The 22,972-nt window shown below is 27.7% G+C and overlaps 1 protein-coding gene across 5 annotated transcripts in view; it reads right to left on the bottom strand.

Annotated features, from left to right (window-relative positions):
• LOC124494395 (uncharacterized) overlaps window positions 1–19,383 on the bottom strand; it is a 34,257-nt gene extending 14,874 nt beyond the window's left edge. Inside the window, exons 1-7 of one of the 5 annotated variants that reach the window (XM_075729529.1) lie at window positions 18,908–19,383; window positions 11,168–12,662; window positions 5,877–6,227; window positions 2,262–2,657; window positions 1,386–1,481; window positions 636–1,079; window positions 8–422 (exon numbers count right to left, since the gene is read on the bottom strand). In XM_075729529.1, the coding sequence (XP_075585644.1) occupies window positions 8–422; window positions 636–1,079; window positions 1,386–1,481; window positions 2,262–2,657; window positions 5,877–6,227; window positions 11,168–12,170 (2,705 nt within the window). In that variant the 5' untranslated portion in view covers window positions 12,171–12,662; window positions 18,908–19,383. Of the gene's footprint in view, window positions 1–7; window positions 423–635; window positions 1,080–1,385; window positions 1,482–2,261; window positions 2,658–5,876; window positions 6,228–11,167; window positions 12,663–12,721; window positions 12,744–12,778; window positions 12,869–13,096; window positions 13,171–18,907 lie in introns of those variants that run through there. The other 4 variants (XM_075729530.1, XM_047057557.2, XM_047057558.2 and 1 more) reach the window with 4 other exon arrangements.
• Window positions 19,384–22,972: the final 3,589 nt, after the last annotated feature.

Raw genomic sequence — 22,972 nt, 5'->3', positions numbered from 1 at the left:
AACTAACCTGAATTCTGTAATATTACGAAGATGATTTGTATGTATATCTCGTAGGTACCAGAATATTTGAGCATCAGGTAATGATCCATTTGTTTGGCATGTGAAATCGAATTCAAAACCAGAACGTAAACGAAATGATTTTTTTGCGTGTGTCCATGGATTATTATTGGTTACTGATGATGAAGATGATGCTGCTGTTTCAGCCGTTGATGATGATGATGATGATGAGGCTATCTTCATGGATTCCGTCAACGAACCATGACGATGTAGATAGTGATCGAGTAGTTCGATTGAATGCCATGTACGATTATTATTGCTAATGGTCATATCCGGATGGTTATCTGAATTATCACTATTAACACTATGAAAATGTCCATCCTGTGCAGGCAATCGTTGTTCTATTTGTACCGATTTTGGACCAGCTATTAGATATATAATAAAGTCAAACAAATGTGTAAAGAAAATAAAACAAATAATAATAATATTGAATAAATGGAATCTTTTCCTATTTATCCTATGATAAAAAAAATTGAACAATAATGAAAATGAATCACATCAACAAAAATTTTAAATTATGATGTGGCGTGCCAAAAATAACCCGACGAGAATATTAGAAATAAAAAAAAAATACTCACCAAAAACTTCCAATCGAACAATAATATCAATGGATCGAGTAAGATTTGTATTGATCGTCTTACAAAGATATAGTTGGCCATGATTGTCGATTGAAATCTTGCCAATATGAAGCTCATTACGTACGATAGGAATTTTCATTATAGCACTACTATTGTTTTCAAAAAACAATGGTTCCATAATCATTGTGGACGAATCTTTCATTTTTGTTGTTGTTGTTGTTGTCGAATGATTTGATCGAATTGGATTTTTATTCATTTTGTTCATCGTTGACATTCCAACAGCTGCAGCAGCAGCAGAATTTAAAGTCATTTGCATTGTTCCAACAGAATTTTTTGATGTTAAATTCAGATTATTAGTAAACAATAATCTAGGTACGTTTGATGGTAATGCTGCCAACAACATTGGATAGTAACTATCATCGATTAGTTGCATACTTTTTTCTTCTGGCATTTTCATTAACAAATTGGTTGTTATTTTATGTTTTCAAACATTATTATTATTATTATTATTTGTTCAGTAGGGAGTCCCCATCAGTGTTGTTGTCATTGTTCCAAATGAAAAAAACAACAACAAAATAAAAAAAAGTCGAAAGAGAATAAATTAGTCAAAGAAATGAGCACAAATATGTGTCTGTTAAAATGGCTAAATGTTCATGTTCAAAATCTAAATTGGAATACACTTTTTTGATCACACACATATTGTGTTTTTAAATTTTTTTTTTGTTACTAATAGAAAAAAAAATTAAATACCGGATGATTGTAGAAGCGTATAAAGTTGAGCATCGGTTAGATTGGCATTTTCAAATTGTGCCAAACGATACCATTTTATCATTGACATTGGTTTGCCTGTTTGTTATTGACAAATGTGTTTACATTTATGTGGTGGTTTTTTTTGTTCCGAATCCAAATTTTATATTTTTGTTTTCAGCATCATCAGCATTATTGATTCACGATACAGGCGAAAAAAAACCAATGAAGAAAAAAAGAGAAAAAACAACAAAATAAAATAAATAAATAAATGCAATAGAAAATCTGGATACAAAATGGCAAAATATTCTTTTTTTTCGATTAAAAATTTATGCTCGAAAAAAATAACTACAAATACAAAATATTTTCAGCGTGATAAAAAAAATACACACATACACACACAGAGAATAAACTTGAATGATGCATGCAAAGAGATGACATGAATATTGAAATGGTCAATGTGTTCTATAGACTATAGTGCGGTTATAAAGCGACAACTAAATCATAAATCGAAACAAATCATTATGAATCATATACAAAAAAAAAGATGAAAAAGATTATTTGTAATATATGAATTGATATGCAATGATAACCACAAAAATTTCATAGACGATTATCATATACGATGAAATATATTCAACTATTACCATGCTATTTTTTTTAATGAATAAATATATTCTTTCAAAAAAAAAATTGATTCCATTTCCCATTACAAGCAAATCCTCTTCTGATTTTCTATTCTAAACACATATACAAATAAACTCAAACAGTGTTTGAAAAAAAACTAAATAAAGTACGATGATGATTCTTTGGTTATAATATAAAAAAAGTTCCAAATGGAAACTCAAAATATTCAAACTGTACAAATAGATTACAAACCTCCGATCGAATCACAGTTAAGCGTTAAGGTGCTTGATTCTGGTTGTCTTATGATGGTCACATCATTTATCATTGTTGTTGGTGATGTTGGTATACCAGAATTTGCATCACTATCGGATTGTCTCATTGAAGATGATGATTGTGTTGGTGATTCATTGGCGTTTTTGTTGTTGTTGTTGTTGTTGTCGTTGTAAGTTGATGATGTGAATGGGGATGTAGATCTAACATTGTAATAAAAGTTTCTTTCGAAACTTTTTCGATTTAAATCAATTGTTACGTTTGTTTTCTTTGGAAAATACATTCCATGTTGACCAACGCCCATTTTGGATGACAACATTGATATTGATTCTGGTTGATATTGATAACTTTGAACGATCTGTATCATATATGGCGGAACTGTAAACAAAAAACAAATAAGAAAAAAGAAGACGATAAAAATTAGAAAAAATTAACAATTAATTTAGCATAATAAAGAATAGAACATATTAAACTTTGAAACTTTCACAATTGATGCTTTCAATTTTAACGTAGAATTTAATGATTTATTATCGTTTTTGTATTTAAATTTGATCGTGTACATAAAAACTTGAACATAGATTATGTTCACCTCGCTTTTTTGATTCCTTCATAAATAGTAGCAAAGCAATGCACAATGATTATCATTAGTAAAATAGAATGAATGCAGGAATTTCATATTGAAAGGATTCGAATATTCTTGCAATCATTCAATCCATTATTGTACGGCTAAACTTCTGATAGTCGAAAGAATTCCTTTTAATTGATTCTAATTTAAAATTCAGTTCTTTTTTTCCGAAATTCCATTGAATCGGTAGCAGCCGTAGCAGTGGGAATAAAAAAAAAATTTTCCACCACTAAAAAAAACACAAAACAATGCTTTATTAAAAGTTATTTTCGAATTAATTCAAGCTGTCATAGTTGGATTTTTTTTAATGCATGCATATGACTAAGAAAACATAGACACTAACTAAAATATGGAATAAATTAGAATCGCTCATTTTAGTAGATAATGACAAAGAATTGGTTTTTCTCAATGGACATGTGTGTGTGTATGATGGTCAAGAATCAATTTCCAATTATTATTAGTTTTTCAGCAATATTGATCAGGAAAAAATATATATATGATTACAATTACATGATTCATAGCTTATTAATAACATTTATTTATTAGTTTCACTTATAATTCCACAAGCAAGACAAAACGATCTTATATTGTTATTGTAATTCTAATAGCTTAAATCTAGAAATGGTTTTAAGTAAAGTAATTCCCATCGGATGAAAATAGGATTTATTTACACTCTGAACATATAGCATCATCATCATCATCATAATTATAATAATAATTGAGAATTGTATTGTGGTCCAAATATATTGATATAGAAATAAATAAAACTAAAAACATTATGAATAACGTTGAAAGAAATCTTTTCCTAATTGATAGTACCATTTGAGAATTAACCCATAAGTCAAATATCAATTATGGATTCTACTACTATTCCCTGTTTTTTTTCTCTACATGTAAGCATGAATGTTTTCATATGATTGTTTTCGTATATCATTTTTTTTTTTTGTTTTGATGATACCAACCGAAAAGAAAAAGAAACGGAAAAGATTCTGGCAAATTGTATTATCATTAAAATAAAGGTTACACGAAAACAATACACACACGCACACACACACACACACACACACACACATTTACCGAGAATCAATTCTGTTTGGCCTGAAAATTTATACTTTGATAATGATGATGATGAGTGAAACAAAGCAAAAAAAAAAGATTTATTGACCACCATATTTTTACAGCAAACAAACAAAAAATTGTAACGATTATTATTACCATTTGAACATCAAAAACTCTTAACAACAACAACAACAACAACAGCAATAATAATAATAATAAAAATCTAAGGAAAATTAACGTTTCTCGACACGTTTTCATTTCAAGTTAAAGAAAATTATATTTACTCAAAAAAAAATAAAGTAAATTTCATTCTAACATTAAAAATAGAATTGTTTTTTTATTCTTCTTCAATCATTAAACATTGAAAAAGAATAAGAATTGAAATGAAAATATAATAAAAACAATCATGAAAACATTAAAATCCAACAACAACAACAACAAAAACTTGTAAAGAATACATAACAAAACATTTTAATAAATCAAAATGTTACCATCCATACAGATATTATGAATGAAACCACAATAAAAATAAAAAAAATTTTGTACAAGTATTGAAAAAAAACTGAAAATTATTGATTAAATAATAATGAAACTTTTGATCGATTGCCTAACCGCATCGAATTGTTGTAGAAAATGTCTCAACATAAGGAAAGCAAAAAACCATTCATCACTAATGAAAGAAAGAGAATGTATGAACTATTGAAGTATAAAAAAACTATTAAAAGAATCATTCAGAAGAAATTCTGACCACGCACAAAAACGATTCTAGATAAATCTAATAGAATTGAAAATGATGAATAACATGGAAAAATTCATTAAAAACCTTTTTTTAGCAAGACAAAAGTGAGTATAAAAGACATGTAGATATGCTAATGATTTTTTTTCTGTTTCTATTTATATCCATATGATTTTGGTAATAAGAAATAAAATTTTGTATAGATAATCCTAATTGTACTAAATGATAATGACAGTTACTAATATATCTCATCAATGCATCAAACAATTGTGCAAATACATTCACTGTAAAAGTTTGGCAGCTCATATTGTTACCACATTCACAAAATAATGCAAACAAAATATATTCAAATATTTGATTGTATACACAACGAAAAATAAAATCTACGATTTCATACAAAACATTTGCACCTTTGAACAAGAGATAAGACATGAAAAATAAGGCACTATTTATATCCTTCCTGTATTGAAATGTGTTGAAACAATACAAACGTAGGGCCTGCCAACATAAAGGTTTCAGAGATTTATGATTAATGGTATTTGACGAGCGCATCGTTTACGGCGCTTGCATAAAAAAGGCTATACTACTGTAAAAACAAAACAAGAAAAATATCCATGTATAATAAAATATTAAAAGTATATTTGTCTTGCTAGTGAACAAAAAAAAGTTTGGTAATTTTTTTTTATTCCGGGTAAATTGACTCAAAGACTTTATGAATATGTACCAAAAAGTTGTAGTCATTGGTTTTAACGGTAAAAACCAAAAAAAAAAAAAAAAAAAAAAAAATAGAGAGATTCACTCCTACACGTTAAGCACTGGATAAATGGAGAAATAAATCACTAGGCAAGTCAGTAGTGAATTTCTCATTATTCAACAAACATAAAACTCTAATGGTTGAGGTTTTGTTTTAGTTGGAATTTGCTTTATTTTCAGGTTTATTTCATATGAATGATCAACATACGACCTGTGTTTAGATTTCATCTAAATATTATGGATGAAAATTTAATCCATTTTTATCATGAAATGATCAAAAAAAGAGAGAAAGTATTATACAGGATTATAGTTAACTTAATTCAATAAATGTTAACAAAACAAAACAAAAATCTGAAAGATTTTCAAATCATTCTCAGCATTAAGTGAAAATTTGAATAAATAGAAATGAATTTGAACAACTTACCGATCACTTCAAGCCGTACATTACTGATAGTCGTACGTGTCCAACGATAATCAACACGACAAATATAATGGCCATCATCATCACCTTCAACCGGATTAATAATCAACGATGCTGTTCTAGTTGCAAGATTCATTTCAAATGAAGCACGTTGTTGATATGAAGAGGCAAGAAAATGTCTTGCTATACTAAGATTTTGTGTATCACGAGCATCAACACTATAGATTGGTGAACCAAGTATATTATTCTTATACCATAATACTAGTTTGATGGAATTTCCTTCACGTATCGATTGTGAAATATTACATGGAAGTCCAACACTTTTTCCCACTAAAGCTCGTATTGTTGGATATGCTTTTTTTTCGTTGAATTTGAATGTAAAAAAAAGAAAAAAAGAAACGATTAAGATTAAGAATTTATTTTTATTGTTGAAAATTGATGCTATTGTTATCATTTGCAATACATGATAATCAACATGAAAATTGATGGTGTAACAGCACATACAACAAAAACAAGAATTTAAAAAAACTGAAAATGAAAAATAAAACAAAACAAAAACTTGTGAAAAATGCCGGGTGTTGTTTTTTTTATTTTTTTTTTCGTTTTGTTTTGTTTTATTTGTTTATTTGAATTTTTTCATTCAAAAAAAAAAAAAAAAAAAAAAACACGAAAAAACGATTCAAAAATCATTTCACACTTGCACAAACACATACACACACACGAATGTGAAAAAATAAAACAAGATTAGAATATTCATAAACTATGTCGAAAGTAGAAAATTTTTTCACATGAATCACTATTATTATCATCATCATTTTGTATATGTCTCTCTGGTTATGTAATAATGAAATAATACAACGATTCGTATGCCAACATACAGCAAAAAATCAACGATTTAGACTATTTTTTTTTTGTTTTTGATAATAAAAAAACAAAAAAAAAACAAAACATTTTCATTCGACAACAAGAATGTAGAATGAATGATGAAGAAAGAAAGCATCAGCAAAAAAAAAAAAAATAAAAACAAAAAGAACAACCAAAATTATTCTTCGGATATGGTAATATGTAATTTTTTTTTTCTCAAGACATATCATTTATAAGCATATACAAGTTTTTTTTCTTGCTATTCCGGTTCATTCATTCTTATTTATATATATATACAATCGTATGGTCATGTAATATAAAAGAGAACAACAATGAGGGTGACTTTATCCAAAAAAAAAAAAAAAAAAAAACACACTACAAACGGTCAGGAATTGTTATAACAATATCATAAGGGCAAGATTATTCAAAGAAAAATTCATCTCAAGATATTTTGATCTTAACATTTTTTTCTACGCTTTATACTTTTCGGTTAAGGATTGTATTTTTTTCTTTTTTTTTTTGATTTGTGCCCTTCCCATATTTAAATTTGTACCAAATCTAGTCCTGAAACTAGTGATACAGTTAAACAAACGATGGGTTTGATGTCAAAAAACTTTCACTTGTCAATTTATCATGTTGCATAAAAATTTGTTAGAAAAAAAGAAGAAAAAATGAATAAAAATGCTTGTGAATACTGTGTGTGTGTGTGTGTGTGTGTGATTTGTTTTCGTGTTTTAGCCGTATCTTCAGTATATATGGTTCCTATCATTCTATAGATGATATGAATCGACAACAGCATGAGAAATGGTGTGTCTTCATTGCAATCGTGATGACTGTTTTTTTTCTTCGATTTCCACTTTCTTTTTTTCATCTAATTTTTCTTTTTTAAAGAAATTCTTCTAGTACGATCATCTAAACAACAACAACGGCAACGAATATATATATTGGGCACAGAAGTGACGAAAATTCTTCACAATTGAAGTTTGATTGGAATTCAGATTACACGAATTCGGATTGGTTATACTTTTAAAATATTGAAACATGTGATGATTGGTTCAGCAGTGTCCACGTTGAGTAATGGATCCAATTTTTATTATTGTTTGAAGTAAAAAAAAATCAAAATCAAAATTCCAGCCAGATGATCCATAGTTGTTGACGAATCAAAACAAAACCAAGAAAAAAACGATTCAAAAGGAAATCGAATCATTGAAGATGATGATGATCAAAAATCAAGAAAACCAAGTGACAAACACAAAAAAAATGAAATGACAATCAAAACTATCAAAAACAAAAACAACAACAACAACAACGATAACCAGAACAACGGAATGATAAATTCCATTTCCAATATATACAATAATAATAATGATGATTATTGAAAGTCAAAGTCAATGAGTCGAAAAAACAAAACAAAACGAACATGAGAACAAAATGGAGACAAAAAAAAACAATGACAACAAAAATCCAAAAAATGGAACAAAGTGTTAGCACTTTCCAAGTAAGCGAATACTGCCAACATCAATTCGATAACCGTAAAAGCCGAGAAAAAGAAAACCAAACTGATGATGAGAATAAAAATGAGAATGAGAAAGAATAAAAAAAAAAAAATAAAAGGATAGATGAGTATAAACACAATTGTAGGATTGTTCGATGGTTGATTGGTTTTTTTTTGAAAAGGGAAATCAGCGATGGTTATTCGATTTCCATCATCAATCGGCCATTAATATTTTTTTTTGTTTTTGTTTTATTTTTCTTGATGATGATGATGAAAACACTGGAACATAGAATCAATATATGACATAAACTGAGATTTACTGAATACAAAATGGTCGTTTCTGGATTCTTTTTTTTTCGTCTGCGGTCATGACAATAATATCTGGATTTTTCACTTTGTTTCGTCGATGATATAATAGTTTTTTGTTTCGATGAAACCTATTATTTGTGGTTGTGTTTGTATTTCGAAATTGTTGAAATTATTTTAAATTTTGTTTTTTGGTTTGTTTGGATACTATTAATTGGTGACACACACACACACAAACCAATCAATGTCAACAAACAAAATTGGAAAAAAAAACACAAAAAATCTAAATTTGATTCCAATTAAATTAAATAACAACAACAATAACGACAAATGACAAATAAACAAAATCAAATTTGGAAAAAAATCATCCGTGAAAAAATAACATTCAGATATTTAGTTCCTGATAAAAATTAAAAAGAATTTTCACATTATTGAAACGAAAACAAGCTGGAATTCCATCCACCATCATCGAATGGTGATATTGGTTCTATTACTGTATATAGGAATCAAAGAATCAAAGAATCGATCACATTAATTCCAAATCTTCGATAATAATGATGATGATCCGATTCATTATGACGCTTGTTAATATAGAGATTTAGAATTAATGTGATAAAATCATTGATTCGTATTTCATGTTTTTTTTTGGTTCGAAAAAAAAGATTCATAAGAACCATATTCCGTTTTTTTTTGATTTTGTTTTTCTCAACCAAATATATTTTTAGATTTGATTTACCAATTCATAATAATAATTTTATCTCATCATCATCATCATCATCATCATTGCCATTGGTAAAATATGATAGAATCAAGTTAGATAAAATAAGCAAGTACAATCAGTCCATTGTATTAAATTAGGCATATTGAGAATATTAAGAAGCTTGTCAAATTTCATTCAATGACAGATGTCCAATGGAGATAGACAGTCTTCGCACAACAACAACAATAACAAATTCATGATTATGGAATCAACCATCAAGGTCTACCAGACATAATTTTCGATCGAATCATATCAAATTTTTGACAAATGATGACAAAAAAAAACATAATGGAAAAATGAATTTGCAAAAACACTCGAGGCCTATGATGTCAATGATACTTTATCAAGATTTTCAAATACGCATGTTCATTATAAATATTTGTCGACCATTATGAACTTTGAAACCTAAGAGAGAAAGATACAAATTCGTGAACGGAAGTTTAAACCAAAAAAAAAAATGATTGTCGGTGTAAATAATTATGTGATGGCAACAAATTTAAAAAATAAAATAGTCTCAGAATAAGATGGAAAGCGAAGATTCCCCAGAGAGACAGAAAGAAATGGGAATTTTAGTTTCACAAGAATTCATAAAAGATAGCCATATCGTATTGAAATCTTCATCCCAATATTATGATTGGGATTATTCAACACAATAATCAAGAAAAACTAGAAGGGACTATTTTGTTGCCAACTACCGACAAACGAAATTCGGATGATTATGATGATGATGGTAGTTGTGATGAAAAAAAACCTCGAAGCTTGATGAACACAAAAAAATCCGGCTAGACTAAATATATGTGAAGACAACAGTGTGTGTGTGTGTGTGTGTGTGTTTGTCGTAATAAATCAATTAGTGTTGTGTGTTGAAAATAACAAAAAAAATAAAAGTAGAAAAAAAACATCCCGAAATATCCGAAAAAATGCCGCTAACGATGATGATGATGATGATGACAACGTACACACACACACACAAACATAGGGCCGATGGATCGACAACAAATGAACCAAAACACGAAAGAAAAGAACCAGTCAAAAATTATGATTGATTGTGTCGACCAACAACCGAACATAACAGAACAAATGAATGAATGAACAGACGAACGGCGTTTAGAGAATAGAAAGGAAAAAGTTTCTATATTCTACAAAGAGTGAGGCGTCCGTTGATGACATTTTTCTTTTTGGTTTATTTGAATTTTTTCTCTTTTCGTTTTGCTTAAATCAATGTAGCTATGAAAATAATTTGATGTAACGAAACCGATTATTGAACAAATGAGCCTATTCAAGATGAATGAATGAATGAATAGTTCTGAATATGAATTTGATGATCATGATGGGAGAAAATCAAAGATGAATGAAACACAAACAAATATATGAATTGTGTTGGTGGATCGAACAGAATCCAGTTAGTTCACTATTCGACAGAGTATATGTCATTCATCAGTATATATTCGGTCCAACATACTGATCATTAGTTTTTTTGTTTTGTTTAAAAATAACTAATGAACCTTTCCATACGAGTCTTCTTTGTGATTATTATCATTATCATCGTTGATGATGATAAAATCTAATTTGACCTATAATCACAACCCATTTTGATAGTGATAATGTTATCGATGTTCATTTTTCATCAAGAAACCGAAAAAAAAGAATCTTTCAATGTTGTCATGTGATGCATGATAACCAATGTATATAATGACATCGATTCAAAATGAATAATGATGTCCATGTGTGTATTCAGAAGACCAAAAACATTCATGCACATTTATGGAAACTACAATATAATTAACGATTTTTCCTCATTACCTATTTTTTTAAAACAAAGATTAAAAATTTATTTTAATTAAAATTTATTTATTTGAAAAAACTAACCTGTTTGATCGTCATCGTCTTCATCAATATTATCTGATTGATCATTATTTTGTGGAAATAAATCGTACATATAATCCGAATTTAAAGGATTAAAAGATGATGATGATGATGATGAAATCAATGATCTAAAATGGCCATTATTATTATCATCACGATGAAGATGATGGTTGTAAAAACGTCGATGAGCACCATTGATGAATTGAGCAAATGCTAATGATGTTAAATTGTTGATGATTAAAAAAATAACAATCATACACTTAAATTGTTGATGATTCACTAATAAAGTGTTGATTTTTGATGAAAATCTTACAAAACACTGAACATAATTATTTATAATTTGATGAAATAATATCCAAATACAATGACATTTTTTTGGTTCGACAAGGTAACTGAAAATTGCTAGATGTCTACAATCACCATCATTATCGACAACATCAAGATTCCATTTGGACATTATAGATGTATCACCATCACAATGATTAAGGTATTGAATGTGTTGAAAATAATCATTTTGTTGCTGTTGTTGTTTATGGTGTTTTGTTGTTGTTAACAACGATAACAAGCCGGACATAATCATTGTAAAAAAAGCTAGAACAACAATAACAAAAATGACATTCGGTAAAAATGATGACAAAATAATAACAATGACCACAACAACATTCAATAGCCGTCTTGTCAATAAAGATCGGTCAAAATGAACAGAAAAAAGCACTTTGTTCGATTCTTTTACGTTTTTCGTTATTTGTCGATGTTCTTGTTGTTGTTGTTGTTGTTTCATTTGGTCACCGGACAAATTTTTCTTCATCTTTTTTGCTATTTTCTGGTCTCGGTATTGTTGATGATGTTGATAGCGAATATAAGCATCAATAATGCCGTGATCTTTGATTGGTTGTCTATAAGGCACTTTATTATTACGAAAAAATAACGACATTGATAATGTCGATGGTAATGTCCATAAAGAATATTTGAGCCGAATTGTTACTGTTTTTGCTTCTTGTTTCATTATTATCTATAATGAAGATGATTATGATGATGTTGATGAATTCTAAATTTTTGTTGTTTGTTGTCTGACAGCAAAAATGTAGATATTTTTAAAATAATGAATATAATCATCATTATCACTAATGATAACCACAGCAATATGATATTGATCATGAAATAACATATTATTGCTTTGATTCTTATATGTCCGTTCGAAGATTGTTGATGTGATGAGCATAAGAATTTTTGTGGTTTATAACGGAAATATGATTTGTTGCCAATGAATCGATTAACATCAACATCACAATTACATGATTGGATTTGGTAATGTTTTCATAGACGAATTATACAATAATAAAAATACAATAATCGTGGGTAATTTGTTTCTTGCCTTAATCGTATCATTGTCCAAGGATTGTCGCTTTGATCCAATTCCAATTAAAATCCAATTCGATCGATGAAAAAGTGAAAGATTTTTTTTTCGCACTTCGAATGAATCAGTAAACGAACAAAACTAGACAAAAAAGTAAAAAAAAAAATTAAAAAGAAATCATATAAATCAAGAGTTTCAACATTTTCTCTGGAATAAAAAGTAAATGATGGAACTTTTTCAAAAATGAAAACTTATACCAGAAGTCCGGTTTTTTTTAACGGTTCAAAGATCATCAAATTACTCAAAAAAAAAATCGAGCGATAAAATCATAAGCATTTTTGTATCGGATGTGGTCATCAATGATGACTTATCATGACTCATCATGACTCATTCATTATTTTCGAAGTTAAATTAACAACAAAACGAAAAGAATACTCTTATGAATACCGAAAACTTTCTTCAAAAAAAAAGAATTATTCTGAAAAGTTTCTAGCATGTTTTTTTTGAAATCATTAGAATTTTTTGAACTTGAACAGTCAACCAATCCAAGAGCCCTAAGGGCGATCGCCACTGACCTTGAAGCTAAATAATAACCGATCAAAACAAACAAATAAACTTTTTGAAATGAAAATCTATAGATATGCGATATAATGATGATGATAATATTTCCCATATGATGATGATGATAATGATAAAATCATATCATATCAATGATTGTAATGAAACTTAATAAACTTGAAACAATAAAAAAAAACTTAACATAACATATGTTCGCTAGAAGCATCTGTGTTTGTAAGAAAAAACTTTTCGATTTTTTCTATGACAACAACAACAACAACAGAACAACACCAATTTATCATACGTCTTTTTTGGCATAAATGACCATTTCATTTAGCTAAACAAAAAAATGGCCATCAAGTTTGACCCATTAAAAAAATCAGTCCCAGAAACGGACTTTTTAAGCCAAATAATCAAGTTGAAAAAAAAACCCAAATAGATAAATTGGTTGATGGACGACAACAAAAAAAAAACATCAAAAGCAGAAAATCATCTTTTCTCCATCCAATTCGAAGCTTTTTAACAATCTATAATCATTTGTGAAAATTACGAACAGTAACAACAACAACAACAAAAAAAAAATGAAATTCTTGAAGCAGTGAACAAAAAAAAATCGAAACCCAAGAAGAATTTAGAATGTAACTTTGTATGAAAAAAAAACTCAATCCAATCATGATCTCTGGATCAACTTAGTCAACATTCTTGTAGCCTGTCTGGTTTTGTTGGATTTCATTTTATTTTTTTTTCCATTCTTCTTGCCACTTTTGTCACAGTTTCGTAACATATAACAATAACAACGAAAAAGTAGCACATGCACTAACAAAACAGAAAAATCGAATTGAAGATGAAATTAATCTGATTCAAGAAGCTATTCATTTTAATTTCAATTTACTGATAATAACTAATGATGGTTTTGTCGACACGGACCGAATCTAAAAAAAAAAAATCTAAGAGAAAAAAGAACAGACACTAACCAAGCAATCAGGCAGAATAACAATCAACTATTGAAACATGTAACAACAACAACAACAACAACAAGCAAGCATTCTTCAGCAGCGACAACAAAAATCATTGGAAGAAAAACACAAACGAGAAAATTGAAAGAAAAAAAATAAACGAACCAAATGAATGGTGTAGTGTTGTTGCTGTAAAAAAAACGATGTGACACATCATTCGAGTTGTTGGAATCTAGAGAGAGAGAAACAAACCAAGAAAAAAAACATATAACAAGCAAAAAAAAAGATATAGACATAAAGAAAAAAAAATTGGGAAAAAAATAAATAGAAATAAATGCTTCCATTTTTCATCAACAACAACCATCACTTTTTGTTGTTTATTTGTATGTGTGTGTGATGGTTGGTCCAAATTTTTTTTCCCCATATATACACACATAAAACGACAAATCTTTTATAACGAATACATGATTGGTCCATTTTTGTTTTTGATAAAAATAAAACAAAAATGATGAAGATGAAGAATGTCATGTCAAATCATGTTTTGTTGTTGTACTTTTCTATCATCATCATCATCATCATCATCATAATATCAAATGTAAAAATTGTATCATTCATGTTTGGTTCTTCAAATGATCAATATTATCTTGTTTTTCATACATATAAAGAAGCTTAAATGATTGGAATTCATTTGGATGAAACATACACCCACATGTTATATAAAACAAAATGAATACATGAAAACATTTCATTTTTGAAATAAGAGCCTTACAGAAAATACTATTTTTTTTTGACTTTTTCTTCATCTTCAATACTAATTTTTAAATGATGATATGGAAATGTAGAATAAAATTTTGATATAGACCTACGAATAAATTGATAATTTTATCAATTATCATTCTCATGCCATTTCATATGGCATTTGTGTAATTTAAATTTTCAACTCGTTTTTTTCTTTTTTTGATTTTACTTTTAGATAAAATCACAAGAGGAATTGTTGGAAAAAAAACAACCAGCAAGCATAACAAATTCATAGAAATGTGCGTGTCGGTGTATATACAAAAAAAAAATTTGAATTTGCAATTGAAAACCATAATCAATTTTCGCATCTTCTTTTTCGTTCTTTTTTGAAAATAAAATTTTTTTTTCTTTCATTCACTTTGCTGCTATATTTATTCAATTTTTTTATTCCACACATTTGTAATGAAATAAAAATGAAATCAAATTCATAGTGTAAAATTCTGTTCATGATGATATTATATGGTGAATTAAGATGAATATATCTTCATATTGCTGCCGAAAAGTGAAATCGGGTAAAAAAAATGGAAATCCTCAATAAAAGAACCAAATGGAAAGAAACGAAGAGAACAAATGACTCTAGTGAACCGATAAATTCTGATTATCAGAATGAATGGTAAAAAAAATCATCTATTCGATTAAATTACATTGTGATGGTGTGTTGATGGGTGTATTACTTTTATTTCTACGGCACTTTTATTTCAAAAAAAACGAAAAAAGTCCCCTTTTAAATGGATAAATCAAATCTTTTTTTTCTCAAGACAGATTGGAATTGTAGAGAAATCAAAAAAAAGAAGAAGAAAAATACGAATACAAATTCGTAATCAGAGATGAACTTTTCTGAAGATAATGTTGATGATCATCATCATTGTTGTAAGCAATAGTAATAAAGGACAATCCATTAAAATATTTAAATTTCATTTGTATTGAAGAAACTTGAAAAGTAAATGCATATGTATGAAACCATAAACAACAATGACAACAAATTCTGAATGGAAAATCTAAACTTGATGAGATTCTTTTATTTGAATTTTGTTTAGAATTTTTATAAAATTTCAATGATCATTCATCCAAAAATGAATGATTTTTGTTTCTCCCATTAATTTGTACTTCAAAATTCAAATTAAATCGACAACGACGATTTGTCAAACTTTTAGGTTTTTTTTTCTCATTCCAGTGACTACGACGACAGTATTGCTGAACTGGTTTACAATGTGGATAATGATAATAATTATCGGTATTTAATAGAAAAATGATGAATTCAGTCACTTTTCATACATAAAGTTAAAGCATTGATAATAATTAACTGGTATATTTGTAATTTCCGTAATGAACCGAAGCTAAATGACAAAATTGAAAGATGGGCAGAAACTTGTCGCTAACTTTGCCTAGGAACTTCATCATATAACGGTATTTGATAAAAAAGGCACGCACAAACTAAAATATAATAAAAGGCCACGTTTCATCACACACAAACACACACACACATGGACAGTCATGGGTGTATTAGGCGGAATTTTTTTTTTTTAATCACCGAATCCCTATAGAGACAGTGACTGAAAATTCTTTTGGCCAATCATCATCATTTATTATATAATCACGTTTGGTTGTTGGGATTTTACGCTGTTTTTTTTAACTATAATTCAAAAAAAAACAGTGAATTGAAATGAAATAAAATTGATTACATTTTACGGATAGAGATCCATAATTTTCCTATGCATGATATATAATGATGGTCGATGCCAAATGTAATTTGTCGTTTTGGATATTATATAACCAAAATGTGGACCAATGTACCTAACTATTAAATTTTGTTTACTAGCAATTTTCATTTTTTTTTTTGTTTCTTCAAAATGACAAACAAACAAACAATAATAATGTATTTGAGGACATTGTTTCATTTTCATTTTTTTTGGCATGTTTCAATATCAAACAAATCCTCTTCAATATATATATATAATGATAATGATGATGATCATTATTCATTCAAACGATCATTTCATACCATAGATATGTGTGAACAAAATAAATGCATTTTTTGTTCTCTTACGTCTAGATGAAAATTTCTTTTTTTGTTGAATAACATAAATGATTGACATGATGATGATTTACATACACCGTTGATACAATGAATGGATGGTGACGATTTTTTCTTTTATATTCTGAAAATTTATATCCACATTGATCACACACATACACACATCAAGTAATATATACACTTCAAACTTTCGGTCGATTTCGGGTGGTACTTTTTTTTTATTCTTCCAACACTACTATTATGATATGATCATCATCATCATCATCATCACTTGTTTTTAATGTCTTAACTTTTTTTGTTCTCTTCTATATCTTTTTTTTTATATTCATTTTCACTTTCATATTACTTATTTTTATTGCATTCTCCTGATGAAAACAGGAAAAAAAATTCTCATTACATTCACTGTGAATAAAGACCAAAAAAAAAAAAAAGAAAGAATAAAAAAATTTGTAACTAGAACAATGTTTAACAGTTGCAATGTGAGACTTTGTAGAAAGAAAAAAAGTTTTAAAATGTCACTATAAAGATAAGACAATGGTAAAAGATCGAAATAATCGAAAAAAAAGAAGAGTTACACTAACACTCGCAGTTGTTTCAATGATGAACTGTGATCTGCGAATCCAATAAACACATACAAACACACACACACACACACATTCTATGTATATCTTTTCGTGAATTTTTTTTTTTTGCTTTCAACAAAAATGAAATAAAATAAAATAAAATGGCAAAAAAGAATTCAAATCCAAAATACCATATACATAGAACCAAATTCATGTTTCGGCAACATCAAACCGGACAATAACTGATCCAAAAGTACATACCATACCATACATCAATGTATAGAATGAAACTTTTGTACTTTTTTTTATTTTCATTGTTTTTTTTTTGAATTTTATGCGTTCCATTTTGATGATATTTGTTGTAACTATTTTGTAAACGAATGAATGAATGTTTTTTCTCTCTCTTTCTTGCATTTCCAAAAAAAAGACATTTTCATTTGTTCTTTGTATTTTTTTTCATGGAATTTTTTTTCCTCCTCTCTCTTCATCATCATCATCAAATATAAACTCACAAATGATGATGACGTTTTCTTTTCTTTCATTTTGATTTTTATTCAGAATGTTTCAAGAAAAAAAAATGAAAAACTTTAGAAACAATAACAGAAAAATATATTGTAAAATCGACGGAAATTTTTGTTTAAACGATTAGTGTGAAGTCGATTTTTTCTATTTTCTTTTTTTTGTCATTTTTTTTATGTTTTTAAATGGATCAAAAAAAACTTTTTTGTTATTCGTTAAAAAATTCTTTTTTTTGAATCATTCATTTAAACTTTCAAATGCATTTCGGCAATCTAAACTAAAGTATGCCGGCAATCAGTAGATTGCATAATTGAATTCATCAAATTCATCGTTAATATATAAATATAAATTGAATTTATTTACATAATTTAATACTGAAATCAGAAATTTTTTTTGCAAATACAAAAACATACTAATTACTGTTGCCGGAAATGACGATGACGGTGATCGGATTGGTAATTTTTTCAATTTTTCAACGTTTTTTTTTTGTTATTTCTGTCACATAAATTTAGTCACAATTTAGGTCGTTGACATCGATGGCTAATGATGAGAAACGAATGTAATCAATAATCGATTTCGATTTTTCAAAAAAAAAAATCACCATCGATTAAATACAATGATCGTAATCATCAGAAAATTCCTTGTTTTCATATATATATGGATTAAATGAGGAATAAATCGAATTTTTTCAAATTAAATTTTCTTATTATTTCATTATCAATTACACTAAATAAATTCTTCTTCACACAAGTTTGAAATAATATTGGACGAATATTGAAATTCACCCTTCACACCATAATATCACCATACAAATTACTAAAGGCATACGACAAACATCAGAGCTAGCAATAGCCATCGACAACCAATTGGGAATTCAAACACAAACACACACACAAAAACAGAAATTACAGCAAAATGAGAAAAGAATCCAAAATTATCGATCACATATACACATACCATACAGATAAATAGATGAAAATAACAACAACAACAACAACAAATTACAAATTAATATGTCGGCTAATAGAATTTAGATTCAAGAATTTGATCTTGTCGATGTCGTTTTCACTATTATGTTTGTGTGTGCGTGTGTGTGTTCATTCAGTTTGGATCACAAGTGTCAAATGATTTAATTAACAATAAACAAACGATTGGGAAATGAAACAAAATAGAAAAAAAATACAAGTATACGACACAAGACACAAAAGACATGAACGATGAACATAAAAATTTGGTTGTTTATTTACAAATATTAACAACATGAACAACAACAATCACTGAGAGACATGAACCAACGAAAACAAAACAAAAAAAAATGGGAAAAAATAATTTACCCTAATGATGAGAATTTACAACCAAAAAAAAAAAATTCATCATAGTTTCAAATTCACTAACAACAACAAATTGTAAAGATGAGAGATGTAGTCTTTCGGTGTGTGTGTGTGTGTCAGGATTCGTTGCAAAATTCAGAATGATTAGAACGCGCGCAATTTCATAACAACAACATCATCAACAACAACAACAACGACAACAAAAATCATTGAAAAAAAAATAGTGAACACTGTTGGTATAGAGTGGTCGCATTTGGTTCATAGGAATCTTTATTCTGTATCGAGCATGATTGGAATATTTCCATTTTCAAATGCTTGCTTGTGTGTGAGCATGAAAAATGCGTAAAGAAGCTTATGGCAACCCTAAAATTGTTGTTCCATGGATTCAAAGATTTTTTTGCTTTTTTTCGGCTACTTTGGGATCGGCAATTCTTTTTTTTTGTCATTGGAACCATTTTATCCTTTTTTTTGCATTGCTGTTCATTTAGCGTGTTTTGATTGTTTGAAAAAGTAGTAGACATTTGAATTCATGGAAATGATACATTCCATGCACAAAGTATGGCTGGCATTGACAGTGAATGCAATTTGTTTGTTTGATTTTTTTTTTCGTTCAAATAGATTTTCATTTACAGATGAAATAATAATTTTTTCTAATGATAATAATTGTTAATAATAAACTTGTGGGCATTTTCCTATTTTATCGAACGAGTTTATCTTTTTTGTTTCTTTGCATAAATAATGATTAAATCTCGATAATTGGAAATGTATTAATTTTTCAATAGAAATAATTAACCGAATGACTCATGAATTATATATATAAAATTTTCATGCTTTTCATTCAATCAAAAAAAAAAAAAATTCATTTCGTAATTTTGACAAAAACAGAGTTTTCTTGGGAATTCTTTTTTTCAAATGCAAAAAAAAAAACAATTTACTAAATCCACGAATTGGTTTATTGCCTAATGGATTTTTTATTTGTGGATGCATCAACCTTCACCATTAAATTTTCTATTATCATTAACCGTCATGGATCAGTATAATCATCATCATCATCATCATCATTGATTCCAAAAACTATATTATTGATCTATCAAAAAGAAAAAAAAATTCTAAATGAATAAACAACTACAAAAAAAACAAAATTCCAAATGGAATTCGGAAAAAACAAACACTGAATAAACAAAGAAAAGAAAATCGAATGAAAATAATTACGAAAACATTAAACAAAAAAGTTTTTGAAAAGAATAAAGTTTTAGAAAAAAGAACACATGCAAATGAGAAAATTGTTCAAACTAAAATAAAAATGAACAAAACAAAACAAAAAAAAATGGGTGAATAAAAATCTAAGCGTGTTATTGCCATTTTTAAAAGAATTAGATAATTTGATGTTTAATGGTGCAAAAATTTGGTTTGTGGTTGTTTGAATGGATTTTTTTTCTTGCACGAAAATTTTTCAATTTTTAATTTCATAATAATCGAGAATTTTTTTTTCAAAATAAGTTAACCAAAGTTTTATTTGTGTAAAATGTCGGTTGCTTATTTAAGTTTAGATCATCAATATGTTTTGAAAAATTTCATCATCATCATCATTATTATTATTATCGATTTTATTGTTCAAGGAAAACTTTTTTTTTGTGGTTTTTCCTTTTGTATTCTGTTTGGTTATGAAGATTATCATATTCTACAAGGATTTTTATATATGATCTAGTCATGAAAAAATTGATTGATCAAACACAAGCAAATTCCACTATAGTCGTTATGGAAAATCAAAGATCTGATCTTAAAATACAACTATGAATGACCAAAGTAACTAAAAAAAAATGAATAAAAAAAACAAACAACCGATATGATATAGAACTAGAAAGAAAAATAAAAAGAATCAAAATTAACACACACACACACACATGTGTATGCATACACAGTAGCAGATTGTCTTCACCTTTTTCTTTCATGGCATCTCAAAGTTTTTTGTTGTTTTTGTTGTTGTTGTTGTCTCTACTTGTCTTCTTTTAATTTGTTCATATTATCTTTTTGTTTGGGTGTGTGTGTGTGTGTGTGTTTGTTAGGACTAAAATATACTTAATTAAGTTTTTCTTTTCTTCTGCAAGATTTCTTTTCGTATTTTTATTTCTTGATATTTCTTTTGTTTTTTTTCATTGTTATTATTAAGCTCATCATCATTCATGATAGAATGATGGAATGTTATGACGTACTTTGATATGATTACATTATAGAATTCTTTTTATTTATGAAATGATGACGAATTTTCACTTGTATACATTTACATTATGTATAATTAATCATCATTTTCATTCTACAATATATATGACCAATGTGAATATAGAAAAAAAGCCTAGTAGATATAAGAATATAAAACTCTTTGTTTTTTAACTTATCTTTTGGTTATTATTGTTGTTATATACGGGTTATTTGGACCATGATTTACAGTCTCAAACTTCACACACACACATACTCACACATAAACATAGACATAAATCATTTGATGTCACATATCTTAAATATTGCCGGTTAAGTTTCACTATATGATGATGAATGAATGCAACTACAGAAACGGGAAGCATCTTTGTTAATGTAATCAATTTTATCTTTTGATAATATTTAATACAGACGACAATTTTTGATCTTAGCGATTTTTATCATTATTTTGTCAAAAGAAAAACTAATTCTTCATATTTGATAACACAAGATTGTTATCAAATAGTTGTTGCCTGTCCAAAATTCGTACCTTCAATTCTAAATGACTAAAGAGCTGTATAAATTTTTTTTTCATAAATTCACAATTCAATTTTAAACGTTTTTTTTGCCTCACATCAATGATAATGAGTTTGATTAGATTAAAAACCGTTATAATTGGGCATTTACGATCCAATTTTTTTTTTACAACACAAACGAATTACTTTTTTGCGGTTGCCAATAGAACATTATATGATAGATTCATTCGTCCGAATCATTTTTTTTTCATTTCATAGTTATCATTTAATATTTCCTCAGGATATTAAATTTTTTATTTTTGTTTTCTATTTGGAAAGAATACTTTTATTTCAATTTTTTTTCATCAACAAATAGGATTGTGCAATTTTTTTTGGGGGGGGGAAAACCATATATTTCCTTTTCATATTGATCGATTCAACATGATCATCATGATCAAGATGATGGCGATTTTCATTTTTTTTTTTTTTCACACCATGTTCTGTTGTTGATACAGAGAAGAACAGAGACAAAAAAATTGTGTGTACAGTGTTTTTTTTACAGTAAATTTGTTCACGTCAATTCTCGTGAACAGAATCACTATTTTTCTTGTGCGTTTACTCTGCAAAAAAAAAACATTTGCTATAACCAAAATCTTTAAATAATTGTTTTCGTTGTTGACCAGGATTTTCCGGAAAATGTATCATCATCCAATGTGATGTGTATGAAAGTGGAGTATGAAAAGAAAAAAAAAACGTTTTTTTATCACTCAAAAAAAATTTTATGTAACAGCTTCCAATTTAATTGGAAAAAATGTGAAATTTCGTTAAAAAAAGAAAATCTCATTCTTTCAATTCAATTTTTTTTGCACGATTAGGATATATATGATTGGTCGGAAGAAAAACTTATGGTTCAAGAAAGAACAAGAACAAAAAGATTAACATGTGTCACCCGAAAAAAAAATCATCATCAATGTGTTATA

Source organism: Dermatophagoides farinae, chromosome 3 (assembly GCF_024713945.1).
Source record: "Dermatophagoides farinae isolate YC_2012a chromosome 3, ASM2471394v1, whole genome shotgun sequence".
In the NCBI taxonomy this organism is placed as follows: domain Eukaryota; kingdom Metazoa; phylum Arthropoda; class Arachnida; order Sarcoptiformes; family Pyroglyphidae; genus Dermatophagoides; species Dermatophagoides farinae.
This window is presented reverse-complemented; position numbering and strand designations above follow the sequence as displayed.